The sequence below is a fragment of the Aquarana catesbeiana genome, linkage group LG01 (genome assembly GCF_042186555.1).
Source record: "Aquarana catesbeiana isolate 2022-GZ linkage group LG01, ASM4218655v1, whole genome shotgun sequence".
Classification (NCBI taxonomy): Eukaryota; Metazoa; Chordata; class Amphibia; order Anura; family Ranidae; genus Aquarana; species Aquarana catesbeiana.
The window spans coordinates 984,681,029-984,698,642 of NC_133324.1; the positions used below are offsets into that span (position 1 = coordinate 984,681,029).

General features: G+C 45.8%; 1 protein-coding gene across 1 annotated transcript in view; it reads right to left on the minus strand.

Annotated features, from left to right (window-relative positions):
* Positions 1 to 1,676, minus strand: part of LOC141129234 (cytosolic phospholipase A2 gamma-like) — a 97,146-nt gene extending 95,470 nt beyond the window's left edge. The window contains exon 1 of the mRNA XM_073617137.1: positions 1,659 to 1,676. Within this exon, the coding sequence (XP_073473238.1) occupies positions 1,659 to 1,676 (18 nt within the window). The remainder of the gene's footprint in view (positions 1 to 1,658) is intronic.
* Between the last annotated feature and the right edge of the window lie 15,938 nt (positions 1,677 to 17,614).

Below are 17,614 nucleotides of genomic sequence, written 5' to 3' on the forward strand. Positions count from 1 at the left end.
TAGCGTGGTGTCAACCACCTCTGAGCCTGCCCCGGCAGAACTGACAGAATCTCTGCCCCAGTGTGGCTCCTGTCCCCTAAGCAGAACAACTCAAGCACCGCATAGAATCTTTTTGCCTGACTGCTTGTGTAGCCTCTTGAACGCCTATGGAGCACTGCTGGGTCAGAGGAGAAATCTGCAGAAGAGGCCATAGAGGAAGAAGAAGAGGAGAGAGGGGAGCATACAGATGTTGTGGCAGAATCATCACTAGCTTTTTGAAGGCGGTACAAGCTCCAACACTTAACTCTGTCCTGCATCCTTCCCAGTTGCCAGCAGAGTTACCCAGTGAGCCATGAAGGAAAGGTGATGTCCCTGTCCTTGCCTGCTGGGCCATGAGTCATTGGTAATATGAAACTTACTGCTGAACGCCCTGTCCAACGAGGCCAAAACATTGCCTTCCATATGGCGATAGAGAGCTGGAATGGTCTTACGCAAAAAGAAATGGTGTTTTGGAACCGGCCATTGTGGTACAGCACATTTCACAAATTCATGAAAAGGGGCTAAGTCTACCAGCTGAAAAGGCAGCGGTTGCCATGCTAGCAATTTGGCAAAGCTAGCATTTAGACGCTGAGCATGGGGATGGCTGGGACCAAATTTTGTTTTACGGTTCAACAACTGGGGTAGGGAAATTTGCCTACTGATATCAACTGGTGGTGTACTGCTAGCAGATTGGCTGCAAGTACTGGTGACACCTATTGCTATACCTTCATTCCTCTCAGTGCAGGTTTTTGAGATGACTGGAGGTATAGTAGGGTTTAAGATCCCAGATGAGGAGCAAGGAGAAGTCCGCCTTTTTCTATGACGTGGGTCTTTCAGGTGCTGTTGCCAATGGATAGCATGGTAGGTCATCATATGTCTGGTCAAGCATTTGGTGCCCAAGTGGCTGCTGTTCTGGCCATGTTTGATCCGCTTTTGACATAGGTTGCAAACAGCAATGGTGCGATCTGCTGCACGCGTGTCGAAAAAGGCCCACACCAAGGAACTTTTAAAAGTCAGCTGGGAGTCAGCAGCGCCCTGCACCTGTGGAGATCTGCAGTGTGATGCAATAGGGTGGCTGCCCTTAATCTGCCCCCTAGAGGACATCCTGATTCATTGGATTTGTGCCTCCTCCTCCTCACTTTCCTCCTGTCTTCTCTCAGGCACCCAAGTACAGTTAGTGACATCATCATCCCCTCCCTCCTCATCACTGGAGCAAACTTGACAGTATGCTGCAGCTGGGGGAACATGACAGCCGGTTTCTTGTCCTTCTGTGGTACCTCCTCTCTCTAGGCTCAAGTTATTCCCTTCCTCAACCTGGAAACAAACATTGGAGTCTTCAAATTGCTGCGCATCCTCCAGCAGTATGTACCCAACACTGTGGTTGAATAATTCTGGGGACATGCATGATGGTGGGGCTACAGTGGGGCTACAGAAGGAGTAACAGTGGACAAGGAGCCGGATCTCCAATGCTTTAGCATCTGCGTTGGAAGGCAAACTACTATGAGCCTGGGTAACAGAGGACAAGGAGGATGAGGAGGATGAGGATGGCTTCGTTATCCACTCCACCAAGTCTTCTGCGTGTTGTGGCTCAATAACACGGCCAGCAGCAGAAAAATAGGACAAGCTTGCCCCAAATCCACCTGCAATGGATGCAACATGTTCACGACCAGCACTGTTGACTGTAGACACAGAGGCTGCTTGCCCTCTTTTAGTGTCCTGTGAGCGTCTGCCTCTCCTTGGTGGCCTTCCAGACATGATTTTTTCTTTTCACAGCACACAACACTGTATTATATACTGTGTACACTGCCTGAAGTGTAAGTGCATTGGAAACTGTACATCACAGAATGCACTGTAGATATAGGATATAGGAATTTACCGCCTGAAGTGTATTATATAATGTACACCATCGAATGCACTGTATATATACGATATACTGAATTCATACATATATACAGTATCTCACAAAAGTGAGTACACCCCTCACATTTTTGTAAATCTTTTCTTCTATCTTTTCATGTGACAACACTGAAGAAATGACACTTTGCTACAATGTAAAGTAGTGAGTGTACAGCTTGTATAACAGTGTAAATTTGCTGTCCCCTCAAAATAACTCAACACACAGCCATTAATGTCTAAACCACTGGCAACAAAAGTGAAAATTTCCAAATTGGGCCCAATTAGCCATTTTCCCTGCCCACTGTCATGTGGCTCATTAGTGTTACAAGGTCTCAAGTGTGAATGGGGAGCAGGTGTGTTAAATTTGGTGTTATCGCTCTCACTCTCTCATACTGGTCACTGGAAGTTCAACATGGCACCTCATGGCAAAGAACTCTCTGAGGATCTGAAAAAAAGAATTGTTGCTCTACATAAAGATGGCCTAGGCTATAAGAAGATTGCCAAGACCCTGAAACTGAGCTGCAGCACGGTGGCCAAAACCATACAGCGGTATAACAGGACAGGTTCCACTCAGAACAGGCCTCGCCATGGTCGACTAAAGAAGTTGAGTGCACATGCTCAGCGTCATATCCAGAGGTTGTCTTTGGGAAATAGATGTATGAGTGCTGCCAGCATTGCTGCAGAGGTTGAAGGGGTGGGGGGTCAGACTGTCTGTGCTCAGACCATATACCACACACTGCATCAAATTGGTCTGCATGGGTGTCATCCCAGAAGGAAGCCTCTTCTAAAGTCTAAAGTCTAAACTTATTTGGTTCAGATGGTGTCAAGCGTGTATGTGGCAGCAACCAGGTGAGGAGTACAAAGACAAGTGTGTCTTGCCTACAGTCAAGCATGGTGGTGGAAGTGTCATGGTCTGGGGCTGCATGAGTGCTGCTCCCGGCACTGGGGGGCTACAGATCATTGAGGGAACCATGAATGCCAACATGTACTGTGACATACTAAGCAGAGCATGATCCCCTCCCTTCAGAGACTGGGCCACAGGGCAGTATTCCAACATAACGACCCAAAACACACCTCCAAGACGACCACTACCTTGCTAAAGAAGCTAAGGGTAAAGGTGATGGACTGGTCAAGCATGTCTGCAAACCTAAACCCTATTGAGCATCTGTGGGGCATCCTCAAAGAGAAGCTTACAATACATTTGCAGTCCGCGCGACGTCACACACAGCCACGCCCTCCTGACCCCGCACCTATGACAGACATAATGCGCCCTGGCATTGGACCGGCGTTCTGTCTGTCACAGGTGTGGGGTCAGGAGGGCGGGGCTGTGTGTGACCAACGGCGCACAGACTGCAAATGTAATGTAAGCTGATACAGTGGGCAAACCCCGCTCTGTGAACAAGCCGGCTCTCTTCCTCCACAATGATCCGGCCCCCCTCTCTGTTCCTCCACACTCTTTCTCTGGGAGAACGGCTCCCCTTCATCCCCCCTGATGGCGGTGCTCCCCCCCCCCATTCCCAGGCAGCCCAGCTTCTCGTCAGACCTCATTTTCCACTCCTAAAATGCAAGTAGGCGAGTGGAAAATTTAAGGGCTGATATGGACTGCAACTAATTAACCACTTCAATACCGGGCACTTATACACCTTCCTGCCCAGACCAATTTTCAGCTTTCAGTGCTGTCGCAGTATGAATGACAATTGCGCAGTTATCCATCACTGTACCCAAACTACATTTTTATCATTTTGTTCCCACAAATAGAGCTTTCTTTTGGTGGTATTTGATCACCTCTGCGGTTTTTATTTTTTGCTAAACAAATAAAAAAGACCGAAAGTTTTGCTTTTGTTTCTGTTATAAAATTTTGTAAATAAGTAAGTTTTCTCTTTCACTGATGGGCACTGAAAAGGCGGCACTGACAGGTACTGATAAGGCGGCACCAATGAGGTGGCACCAATGATCGGGCACTGATATGCGGCACTGATGGGCACTGGTAGGCGGCACTGATGGGTGGCACTGATATGCAGCACTGATGGGCATTGATAGGAGGCACTCATGGGTGGCACTCATGGGTGCCAATGGTGGGTACTGATAGGCGACACTGATGGGCACTGAAAGGCTGCAAAGATGGGTTCTTATGGGTGGAACTGATAGGCGGCACTGCTGGGCACTGATAGGCGCCACTGATGGGCACTGATAGGCGGCATTGCTGGGCACTGATGGGCACTGATGGGCATTGATATGTGGCACTGATGGGCACTGATACGTGGCACTGATATGAGGCACTGATAGGCATCCCTGGTGGCACTGGCAGTGGTAGGCATTGTGAGTGGGCACTGATTTGCAGCTGCCTGGGCATTGATTGGCAGCTGCCTGCCAAAAATTAGTATTTCCCTGGGGGTCTAGGGGGGAATACCTGGTGGTCCAGTGTGGATGGCCATCCTGGTGGTCCTGGGCGGCATGATGGTGGTTCTGGGTGGAATACGAGGGGGGGGCTGTGCTGATAAACAATCAGCACAGACCCCCCTGTCAGGAGAGCAGATGATCGGCTCTCCTCTACTCGTGTCTGTCAGATGTGAGTGAGGAAAAGCTGATCACCGGCTCTTCCTATTTACATCGTGATCAGCTGTGATTGGACAAGGCTGATCACGTGGTAAAGAGTCTCCATCAAAGACTCTTTACATAGATCGGAGTTGCGGTGTGTCAGACTGACACAGCGCAATAACGATCGCCGCGATTCGCGCCCCCGGGGGCGCACAGCAGCTTAATATCCTGATCATGCCATATGACTTCTGGTCAGGATATTGAAACCACTTTGCCGCCGTCATTCTGCTATATGGCCGGCGGGAAGTGGTTAAATAACCTGCCTGCCTGTTGTGTAAATTTTATGAATCTGTATTTTAATATGTATTGTCATAGTGCCTCCCAGTGTTCGTTCTCCCGCAGCTTGCTCTAAAGAGCTGACTGGGGCAGACTGACGCTGGTCGAGATCTGTTAGGTAGTGGAAAACTTCCTGGGATTGGAGAGTGGGGGTATGTCCGCCAGCGAAAGGGCCCCTGTGCATTGCACAGACGATCGTCTGAGGGGATATGTTCACTCTGCAAGGACATTATTGGTTATAGGCGGCTGCACGCTCTTGTCTCTGCTGTGTCTGATCGGCACATGTCGAGATTCGCATCGTGCACCTGCAGATAGCCTCCCATCCACAAGGAACGGTAGTATAAGGGTTCCTATCAGCGGAATTGTAGTCATAGTTCGTTGGTTGCCTGTGTTGACATTTACATCCTGTGTTGTTACATCCTTATTTGGTCATTTCCTGTGAGGTCACATCCTGTGTAGGAGGCGATTTGCTGTTGGAGGCAGGCCTTCCGGTTTGGGACTTCCTGTTTATGTGTAAAAAAAAGTGCACTGCTTGGAAAGGCATGCATACTGATGGAGCTGAGAACGTAAGCTATGGTGATGATGTCTGTTTACTTGGGGATATACGGTAAATAGAATGATGGGTTATTCAAATGCCGCGTACACACGGTCTGACTTTTCAGCTACAAAAGTCCGACAGCCCGTCCGACAGACTTTCAGCAGACTTTCGACGGACTTTTGGCGGACTTTCAACAGACTTTCTAACGAACGGACTTGCCTACACACGATCTCACCAAAGTCCGACGGATTCGTACGTGATGATGTACACCGGACTAAAATAAGGAAGTTGATAGCCAGTAGCCAATAGCTGCCCTAGCGTGGGTTTTTGTCCGTCGGACTAGCATACAGACGAGCGGATTTCTGGGTCTGGCGGAGTTACGACGTAAAGATTTGCAGCATGTTCCAAATCTAAAGTACATCAGATTTGCGACTGGATAGGTCCGCCGAAGGTCCAGTGAAGCCCACAAACGATCGGATTGTCCGCCGGATTTGGTTCATCGGCGTCCGTCGGACAAGTCCGGTCGAAAAGTCCGGCCGTGTGTAGGCGGCATTAGGCTGCATTATACCATTATGGTGGAAGGGCGCTTTTTAGCGCAAGAGTATAGTGGAATATCCACGACAGTTAAGATGGCGAGTCAGGACCTCTTGGGGCGAACAGAACCTCCTTCAAACCGGCAAAGAAAAGGGGGAGAACAGATCCCAGTCCAGGACATCAAACTTTGTTGTACATTTTCTCTATCCGATGTATTAGGTAGGTTCTGCTTTGCAAAAGAACAAATTTTTCATCATTTGGTGCAGCCTGCTGGAATTTTAATCGTATGTCTGTTGTGTGTGTGTGTGATTTGTCAGCATGGATTGGGCAACCTGGAATGTTTGTGTAAGGAGACTGTGTGTTGTGTGAGTGACTGATGCTGTGTAAGACGTTTGTGATGCATGTGAGAAATGTATGAATTGTGTATGGTGTTTATGGTATGGTGTTTATTGTATGGTGTTTATGGTATGGTGTTTATGGTATGGTGTTTATGGTATGGTGTTTATTGTATGGTGTTTATTGTATGGTGTTTATGGTATGGTGTTTATGGTATGGTGTTTATTGTATGGTGTTTATTGTATGGTGTTTATGGTATGGTGTTTATTGTATGGTGTTTATTGTATGGTGTTTATGGTATGGTGTTTATGGTATGGTGTTTATTGTATGGTGTTTATTGTATGGTGTTTATGGTATGGTGTTTATGGTATGGTGTTTATTGTATGGTGTTTATGGTATGGTGTTTATGGTATGGTGTTTATGGTATGGTGTTTATGGTATGGTGTTTATGGTATGGAGTTTATTGTATGGTGTTTATGGTATGGTGTTTATGGTATGGTGTTTATGGTATGGTGTTTATTGTATGGTGTTTATTGTATGGTGTTTATGGTATGGTGTTTATGGTATGGTGTTTAATATTGAAGTTGTGGAAGTAACTGAATGAGAAATAGAAATGTATAAATTGTGATTGTTACCTTTGTATGAGACCAAGCCAGTAGTGTATATAGATTCAAGACACATGTCCCCATAAATGTAGTAATATTTTTTAGTAGTTTTGAAAGCTTTGAATTTGTTTGTAAAATGCCTGCTGGGATGAGGTTTTTGCGGGGGAGGGGCGACCAGGCATGGCTGGTCCATCAAATACAATAGAAACTGTTGGCTACTCCCTGTGGACAATAGAAAGGGGAGCTTTTTTTTTGTTTTGAGATGAAAAGACCATGCAAGCATCACCATGGATGGGATGGTCTCAGGTCTCTAGGATCACTGTTTGTATTTCTGAAATGTCTTGAGAAAAGAGTGTATGTTTGAGCCGTGTTATTTTGTGGTTTATGTGGCGCTGTTGTGTGATTGGAGAGCCTGTGTTGTTTGGTTGGCCAAGATTCCTAATAGTTAGCCTAAAATGTTTGTAATGCCGCGTACACACGGTCAAACTTTTCAGCTTCAAAAGTCCGACGGACGCCGACGGACCAAGTCCGGCGGACAATCCGATCGTGTGTGGGCTTCACCGGACCTTCAGCGGACTTTTCCAGCCGCAAATCTGACGGACTTTAGATTTGGAACATGCTTCAAATCTTTACATCATAACTCCGCCGGACCCAGAAATCCGCTCGTCTGTATGCTAGTCCGACGGACAAAAACCGACGCTAGGGCAGCTATTGGCTACTGGCTGTCAACTTCCTTATTTTAGTCCGGTGTGCGTCATCATGTATGAATCTGTCGGACTTTTGTGTGATCGTGTGTAGGCAAGTCCGGTTGTTAGAAAGTCTGTTGAAAGTCCGCCAAAAGTCAGTCGAAAGTCTGTCGAAAGTTTGTCGGACAGGCTGTCGGACTTTTGTAGCTGAAAAGTCTGACCGTGTGTACACGGCATAAGTGTTCATGTGGTGCCTCAAATGTGCAGTTTTGTGGGGAGAAGTTTGTGTAGCTAGTGAAGAAATCTTGGTTTTGGCAGGAAAATCACGCCATTTTGTCGTGGCCTGGCTTTTGTTGTTGTCTGCTGTGTGGCCATGGTCAGCGGCCATTTTGAGAGGTGCAGTTAAAGGATTTTGTGCTGTTTGACCTGTGGGTCATCCTAGAGGGGAAGTTGCTCCATTTCCTTTGTGTGTGTGTAGCCATGCGGTCTACTTTGCACTGAATTTACTAGCTTTAACTGAGTTTTTGTTCTAGAGAGAGTTGTGTTATTTTAATTTTTTTAAATATTTGGGAATTCCTCAGACGGCAATTCATTGTTTTGTGGCTTGTATTGTATAGCCTGCAGAGGAAGGGGGCTTTGGTTGACCTTTTATGATGTTAGCCATACATTTTTCTAATGTCTTGATAGTGCTAGGCTTCCCCTCCCCCTTCCTCTTTCCGTTCATTGATATTTAAATAAACCAGTTAGATGGGTTTTTAGAGCTGAGGTTTGTATTGAATAGCCTGCAGTTGAAACAGGGCTTCCCCTCCCCCTCCCCCTCCCTTTTCCTGTTCAGGTGTGCAACAGGAAGTTGGTGGGAGGAGCTTGGGGGTTCGTGTTTGGAAGTCTGTTTGATTTTTTAATTTAATTCCAGTTGTTTTTGTGAATTTTTTTTACTGTAATACAGTTTTGGGTGGAGAGCAAACAGGAGGCGTCCAAATTATTGTTGTAATATCGAGGTACAGAGAGACGCCACAAATAATAAAGCAGGCATAAGTGCTCTGTGCGGTTTAGTCTGGCGACGCAGTGTACGGTCGTACAGCGCAATGCGCTTGTGTATGCATACACTGTGAGGGGTAGAGACATAATTTGGGGGTGATCTGTGGTTGTTGACGAATCATTTGGCATAGTTAATAGTTGGTTGTTAAAAGAGTGGTACTCTGTAGTTCTGTGCCAAAAGTGTTGGGACAACACGCCAGAGAGTTGATGCCTCAGTTAGGGTTTCTAGTTGGGGGACAGGACCAGATATAATGGTTGAAGTCCGTTGATCCACCGTAAAAGAAGGCACCGGGCGGTGCTCTCCTAAATGGGTTTCCCTGGACGCAAGGGTAAGACTATAAGCCGATTCGAATTGCCATGGGCACTTGGAGGTCCATGCAAGGGAAGGAATGCGAGGCTTCCCACAGTCAGACGGCTGCACAGTACATAAAAGCCTAGTTTTGGGGAAAAAGGCCTTTAAACCCCAAAAAGATTGACATAGATGGTCCAAGGATACTATTTTGGGTATCACTCTGGAGTTGATGTAGCGCTACTATGGCTTCAGAAATCTGTAATGATGAGTGAGTTGATGGATGTTGTGACGGGAGTCACTTTTGGACTCAGGGTGACCAAGAAAATAATGAACCCTGTATCTGCCATATTAGAAATAGTGGCTGGTTCATAATGCTGGGACAAATACTGTTAGGAGATGCTGATGTCAATTCCAGCCACCTGTCTCTGTCTGTGTCTGCTATAATGTAAATTAGTCTAGTATGACTTGTCACAGCTTCTAAGAGTCTTTAACTCAGTGTGCTAATTAAACCTGCAATTGTATGAAGGAGTTCTGTGTTGAGATGTATGATAAGACGTGAAGTCTGTCCTAAAGGTCATGTCTCTGAGTCACCTAGGCTGTCTAAAGGATTAGATAATTAGCTCATGTTAATTAGGTTTCTGATTACAGGTTGTATTTTCATCATGCTGTATGTATTTGTGTGAGATCTTAAAATAAAGAGTCATTCCTGTTTGACCCCCAATACAGAGCCTTGTCTCGTACTTGGGGGGAGAATTATTTGTATGGGTTTCTTGTTCGGCTGATTGAAGTGTTCGGTAGCTGCCTTTGTGTTCGGAAATGGAATGTCTTAAACAGCTTTAACCCCTTTCATACTCGGGGTGTCGTTACACTGGTGGCAAGCAGCGGGATCATTTCAACAGCCCAGAAGGACAGCTACAAGAGGACACAGGCCAATGGAAGCACAGTATGAACGGCTAAAGCGATCTACCCTGAAGGACTTACTGGAGAACCGGGGTCAACAACCGTAAGAAGAGGGACATTATCGCAGAACTAGTCGAAATGGATACAGCCAAAGGACCCAACATAACCAAAAGGCCCAGCGTAACAGACAGGACACCCGAAGAGGCAAGTTTTGATCAGGCTGTTAACATAAGACTGGCACATTATGGCCCTAACCCTACAGCGGAAATCATAGACCAAGTTATAGCGACTGTGGAGGCAAATTGGCTACAGCAAAGAGGTGCTGCAGCAGCAGGAGTCACAACAGCACCAACTGAAAGGAGAAAGGGTACATTTTTCTGCTTTTAAAAATTTCATTGAAGCAGAAGGGGAGATTGATGGATACCTTGCCGATTTTGAACGGCAATGTGCCCTACACCGGATGCCCACAGAGGAATGGGTTACCAATCTGTCTGGGAAATTATCCGGCCGGGCCAGTAAAGTGTTCAGGACCATCCCAGATAAGGAGATTATGAACTATGGGCTGGTAAAAGAAGCACTTTTGGCCAGGTCTATAGCAGAATGACGGCTGGGCGGGGGACCAGTTATCCTGACTGGGCATCATATGATGTCCATCAGGATAAGCCGCTCGTGCACGCCCCCGGGGGTGCAAAGGGTGGCGATTGGTGGTGCGGTGTGTCGCTCCGACACACCGCATCTCTGATCTCAGTAAGGAGCCTATGACGTAGGTTCTTTACCATGTGATCAGCTGTGATTGGTCACAGCTGATCACAGCGGTAACCAGTTCGCGCTGACAGGGCGTGAGCAGAGGAGAGCCGTTCAGTGGCTCTCCTGACAGTGGGGATCTGTGTTGATAATTAGCTCATTGATTATCAGCACAGCCCCCATCAGAGTTGCCCACCCAGATGCCAATCAGTGCCCATCAGAAATGCCAATCACTGCCCATTACTAATGTCTGTCAGTGCCTCCTCATCAGTGCTGCCTATCAGTGCCATCAGTGCCCAGCATTGCCGCCTATCAGTTCCCATCAGTGCCACCTATCATTGCCGCCTATCAGTGCCATCATTGCCACCTATTGGTGCCCATCAGTGCCGCCTATCAGTGCCATCAGAGCCCAGCATTGCCACCTATCGGTGCCCATCAGTGCCGCCTATAAGTTCTGCCTATCAGTGCCCATCATTGCTGCACATCAGTGCCGCCTCATCAGTGCCCATCAGAGAAGGAGAAAACGTACTTATTTACAAAATATTACAACAGAAACAACGAAAAACTTTTTTTTTTTCAAAAATTTCTGTCTTTTTAATTTGTTTAGCAAAAAAAAACCCCAGTATTGATCAAATACCACCAAAAGAAAAATCTATTTGTGGGAAAAATTATAAACATTTCATGTGGGCACAGTGTAGCATGACCGCACAATTGCCATTGAAAGCTGAAAATTGGCCTGGGCAGGAGGGGGGGGGGGCAGTATTGAAGTCGTTAATAGACATAGGAATTTTGCGATAATGAAGTTTGTCTAATTGTATAGTAAATATCAAATTCATGGTTGGTGACATCGATACAAAACCTTGGCAACCAATCACAATGTGGCTCAGTTGGTTATAAAATGGATCTACGAGCCTCTATTCTTAGAGCTTGATTGAACACGTTCCCACCTACAGCTGTTGTCCTATTTTATCGGATATTCTGCTGGTCCGATCCTTTCTTCTATTCTACTTCAATATGTCAGATGTCACAGGTAGAAGAATCATTTGCTGGCTGTCATTTAGGCGAAGCTCCCAAATGATGAGCTTTAAAGTTTTCATCAAAGCTTCCATTGACAATTCCGGGTTTTGTAGTTTTCATGGTCATACAATCACACAATATTCTGAGACTAGATACATTTTTATATTCATTGTTATTGTTGGTGACAGTATGTACCGTAAAATAAATAAATATTTTTTTATTTACATTTTTTAAGATTTTTTTTCTTTTTTAAGATTGTTTTTTTCATTTTTTAAAGTTTTTTTTTTTGTTTTACATACTGTCAAATATTTATTAACCCAACACAGCCAAACAAGGCTTTTTCTAAAGAGATTTCTTATTACAGAATCCAGGCCAGTATTGGATGCATTTTGATTGGCTGCTATGAGTTCTTCACTCGGCTTGTTGGGCCATTTGTAAAAAATGATTTGGTATCACACTGGTGGAAATGAATATAAAGTCACTCACCTTGGTGCCCGCCATTGGAAATTAAGGTAGGTTACTGCTTATCTCACAATCTGTTAAAACAAAATGAAGCAGTAAGACTTCTAAACCCGTTTAGCTCAGATATACGTACATACTGGTTTTGAGTGGCACTCCCCCGTCTGACTGTCCAACTAGACATAGTATCTGGGTGGTGTCCAAGCCTGTTTTTAAGCCTTTAGTGCTTATGATAGTGTTTGCATCATGTACTCCCTGTTTACCTGCTTTGTTCCTGTACCTCGGCCATTACCTTCTTCCAATCCCCCCACCCTGCCTGCTAGTTTGGATTTCCTTATTATCAACCTTGAACTGGACTTTGGACTACTCTCTGAACTCAGCCTACCTCTAAAAAGAAGGCCATACAGGCAGTAAGTACACTAAAGGGAGGCCACAGAGCCAGTCAGTGCATAAGATAAGATAAGATAAGATAAGATAAGATAAGATGTATTGTCATTGTAGAAACAAATTTACAATGAAATTACATTTCTACTCCCCACATTATTCATACATCACAATTTTTGACCGTGTGTGTCCATGCTTTGCTAATATAAGGCATTACATTTATTATGGTTGCAAATGAGTTTGGCTCCCTCTAGTGTCCATTTAATGCTATTAAGACTTTTGTTTCGTTTCTGTGAAGCAGCGCTACAAAGCATTGTGGGAGATGTAGTTTAATGAGGAAGTGACTCATGTGTTAACTTAGTTTGGGAACTACTAAACCCACAATGCCAAGTCACAGACCCACAAGGCCAAGTTACTGTGCTGCATGCTAGGAGCAGGAATAAAAGGGTCAGTGAGGCCATTTTTTCAGCCTCTTGGGATGCCAAGCAATACCTGCCTGCAGTGAAGTCTGTGTGTGTGTGACCGGGAGACTGCGGCCTGTATGGCGCGGAGTGGAATCGATCGGCCTCTAAAGGTGTTCCAGAGTACATCCGGCTGGCCTAGGAGCGGATAAACCTGAGGTACCAGGGTCTTTGAAGGGTTCCCGCATTTCAGCCATCAGCAATCCGGAGGAGCGATGCAGTGTGGCGGCGCCATCTTTGGATCAGACTGAGACATCAGGAATGGAGTCTGGATGATTTGATGGACTTCTGCAGTGAAGTATTGCCAGTTCCTAAAATTGAGAAGTCTTCACAAGTTCTTGCAACTGCAACCGAAGACCCCTCCATTGACTTGAGTGTTCGGAATGAAGTCAAGCAGACAGTCAAAGACTCAGTACAGCCTGCTGGGACCTATTCACCCATGCGGTTAAGGCGGGATGTGCACCCTCCCAAGAGACTCACATATGACACACTGGGAAAGAGTTCTGAAGAGCAGATTCTTACCATTCGTATTCCAGCTCCTTAAGATACACCCCCACTGTTAATTGGGTAGGGGGCGACTCTGCTCTAACCTCTGGCACCAATGGGTGGGACACGGCAATTGCCCTGGCTTGTTTAAAGACTGATTATGAACTTACTGATGGTGTGTACAAGTGGTTTCAAGAAAATCCAGAAGTGTGTCAGTATTTGTTAAATTTAGAGTGGAATTAGAGAAAGAAGTCAATAATAACTTACCCTTTCTTTTCAGCAAGATGAAGTGGTAATCCCCATGTCTTTGGGGACCAAAGAGTTTAAGTGGGGGGAGTGTGTAGCCATGCTTTGCTAACATAAGGCATTACAGTTATTATGGTTGCAAATGAGTTTGGCTCCCTCTAGTGTCCGTTTAATGCTGCCCTGTGAAGTCAGTACTGCATTACACTTTCAGATAAGAAGGAAGTGTTACAAGTGTTCTGTCTCTTCATTTAAAACAGTTATCAACGCACCAAATATTCTACTACTTTACATTTTGTACATTGAATTGCAACCTAGGGGGAGCCCTTGAGTACAGGATATATATATATATATATATATTACATTGTATTATTATATGAGAGAAGTATTATAGTGCAGTTTGGTGTGTGTGTATTGAGGCCTCAGTGGGAAGGTGTTTCATATGTCTATTGATCATTTGTCCCACTTTGTACCTGTCTGCATATACTCTCCTGTGGTAACTATTGAATCTGCCACTTTTACATTTATACTGATTGCTGTCAACTGCCACTTATTCTTTATGTTTAATTGCAATGTTCCTGTGTTCATTAGTACTGAGGTCAGTGCTATTGGTCTATAATTGTCTAAACTTCCCACAGTTGACTTTTTTGGAATTGGAATAATACTGGCTGATTTTAAACATGCCAGAACAACAGCAGATGATAACGATCGATTAAAGATCTTGGCAAAGACTCCAGCTAATTGATCAGCACAGGCCTTAACTACTCTCCCTGGGATTCTGTCTGGACCTGATGATTTCCTCGTATTTATAGCCTTAAATACCTGCCTCACCTCATATTCCTGTATAGTGAGTGTACAGTTTCCTGGAAGTAAAGGACACCCTATATCCTGGTTTGGTAACACAACCTCAAACCGTGTGAAGAACCTATTTAATTCTCCAACCAGTGAAGCACTAGAATTCCCTTCCATTTTTTTAGTTCCTCCATGCTGTGTCAAATACTGTGTACCCCTCCAACCCTCCCTCGCATCGTTTCCATTAATATAGTCCTCAATTTTCTTTTTATTGGTAATTTGGCTTTTTTTATGCCTCTTTTCAGATTATATTATACATTGCTTTATCTCCGACATTGAATGCTCTATTCCGTTCTCTAAGAAGACTATTTATTTCCTTAGTCATCCAGGGTTTCTGATTTGAAAAGACCCAAATGCGTTTATCCTCAGAAGGCCATACGGGCAGTTAGTGCACTTAGAGAAGGCCATGCGGACAGTTAGTACACTTAGAGAAGGCTATACGGGCAGTTAGTGCACTTAGAGAAGGCCATGCGGACAGTTAGTGCACTTAGAGAAGGCTATACGGATAGTTAGTGCACTTAGAGAAGGCCATGTGGACAGTTAGTGCACTTAGAGAAGACCATGCGGACAGTTAGTGCACTTAGAGAAGACCATAGGGGAAGATGGTTGCACTAAAAGAAAGCCAGACGAGCGTGGGACAAATGAGCCCTCTCAAAAAATCCATATAAGGTAGACTGACTATATGACAGCCTTTTTAAAGTGATTGTAAACACCACTTGTACCTTCAGTTAAGCCTATAATAAGGCTTACCTGTAGGTACTGTAAATATCTCTTAAAACAGCACGGTTTAGGAGATATTTACCATATACTTTTGCACTGACGTCATCTGCGCATTCGCACTGAAGAAACTGCTTGATCGTGCCGTGACCGGCGGCTCCCGCTAAAGGAAAGCCATATGTGCGCTAAAGGAAAGCCATGCTGGCAGTTACTGCACTTAGAGAAGGCCATGTGGGCAGTTAGTACACTTAGAGAAGGCCATACGAGTAGTTAGTACACTTAGAGAAGGCCATACGGGTAGTTAGTACACTTAGAGAAGGCCATGCAGGCAGTTAGATCACTTAGAGAAGGCCATGCGGGCAGTTAGTACACTTAGAGAAGGCTATACGGATAGTTAGTACACTTAGAGAAGGCCATACGGGTAGTTAGTGCACTTAGAGAAGGCCATGCGGGCAGTTAGTACACTTAGAGAAGGCTATACGGATAGTTAGTACACTTAGAGAAGGCCATACGGGTAGTTAGTGCACTTAGAGAAGGCCATACGGGTAGTTAGTGCACTTAGAGAAGGCCATACGGGCAGTTAGTGCACTTAGAGAAGGCCATACGGGTAGTTAGTGCACTTAGAGAAGGCCATACGGGTAGTTAGTACACTTAGAGAAGGCCATACGGGTAGTTAGTACACTTAGAGAAGGCCATGCGGGTAGTTAGTACACTTAGAGAAGGCCATACGGGCAGTTAGTGCACTTAGGCCTGATTTACACCTATGCAGGTTGCAGTTTGCATATTGCAGGTGCATTTTGCGTTTTTCAATACACATTTGTGATCCATTAAAGTCTATAGAACCAAAAACCAGAAAAAAATCTTTGGCCCTTTCCATAAAATGCACAGATGTGAACTACATCCATAGGAAAGCATATAGTATAGCATAGTTGCCAACATTGTAAAAACAAATTTAGGGACACTTTTTTAGCTGTAGGTGGAATCGCATTATAATTAGGAGGTGGGGCATGCGTTCGTAGGTGTGTCATAGAAAATAAAAAAATGCGACGTGCGAAGCGCGCCGTGCCGAAAAATGGGTGTGATTTATTTGAATAGTGGGCGTGGCTTAAATGGGCGTGGCTCAAAGGGGTGTGGTTAGAGTCTGAGATGAATGAGGGATGGAGAGGGAAAGGGGGAAAAGGTGAAAGAGGGGGACAGCAGGCTCAGATCCTACACCACAATAGAAATGTGTATTCTAGAGTTTAACAATCAGCAGATAAAGATACTCCAAAGACCTGGTGTTAGCGCTTCAATCATCCCAGCACCATGGTTGTTGTGGTGTCAGGATGTGATTTCTATTATTACATTGTAATATAGAATGAAATCATTCAACTCACCATAATGCAGAATCAGTAAGAGCCCTGAGAGTGTCACCTGCCACCAGATGCCATCAGGTGTCCCCAGCGGAGCCCCTCCTTACATCTGTGTCACCATCAGTTCTCCTTACATCTGTGTTCCCAACAGTCCTCCTTACATCTGGTGTCCCCATCAGTCCTCCTTACATCTGGTGCTGCCCCCATCAGCGGAGCCCCTCCTTACATCTGTGTCCCCATCAGTTCTCCTTACATCTGTGTTCCCATCAATCCTCCTTACATCTGGTGTCCCCATCAGTGGAGCCCCTCCTTACATCTGTGTCCCCATCAGTTCTCCTTACATCTGTGTTCCCATCAGTTCTCCTTACATCTGGTGTCCCCATCAGTGGAGCCCCTCCTTACGTTGGTGTCCCCATCAGTCCTCCTTACATCTGGTGTCCCCATCAGCGGAGCCCCTCCTTACATCTGTGTCCCCATCAGCGGAGCCCCTCCTTACATCTGTGTCCCCATCAGTCCTCCTTACATCTGTGTCCCCATCTGCGGAACCCCTCCTTACATCTGTGTCCCCATCAGCAGAGCCCCTCTTTACATCTGTGTCCCCATTAGCCCTCCTTATATCTGTGTCCCCATCAGTCCTTCTTACATCTGTGTCCCCATCAGAGGAGCCCCTCCTTACATCTGTGTCCCCATCAGCGGAGCCCCTCCTTACATCTGTGTCTCCATCAGCGGAGCCCCTCCTTACATCTGGTGTCCCCATCAGCGGAGCCCCTCCTTACATCTGTGTCCCCATCAGAACTCCTTACATCTGGTGTCCCCATCAGCGGAGCCCCTCTTTACATCTGTGTCCCCATCAGAACTCCTTACATCTGGTGTCCCCCTCAGCGGAGCCCCTCCTTACATCTGGTGTCCCCATCAGAACTCCTTACATCTGGTGTCCCCATCAGCTGAGCCCCTCTTTACATCTGTGTCCCCATCAGTGGAGCCCCTCCTTCCATCTGTGTCCCCATCAGCAGAGCCCCTCCTTACATCTGTGTCTCCATCAGCGGAGCCCCTCCTTACATCTGGTGTCCCCATCAGCGGAGCCCCTCCTTACATCTGTGTCCCCATCAGAACTCCTTACATCTGGTGTCCCCATCAGCGGAGCCCCTCTTTACATCTGTGTCCCTATCAGAACTCCTTACA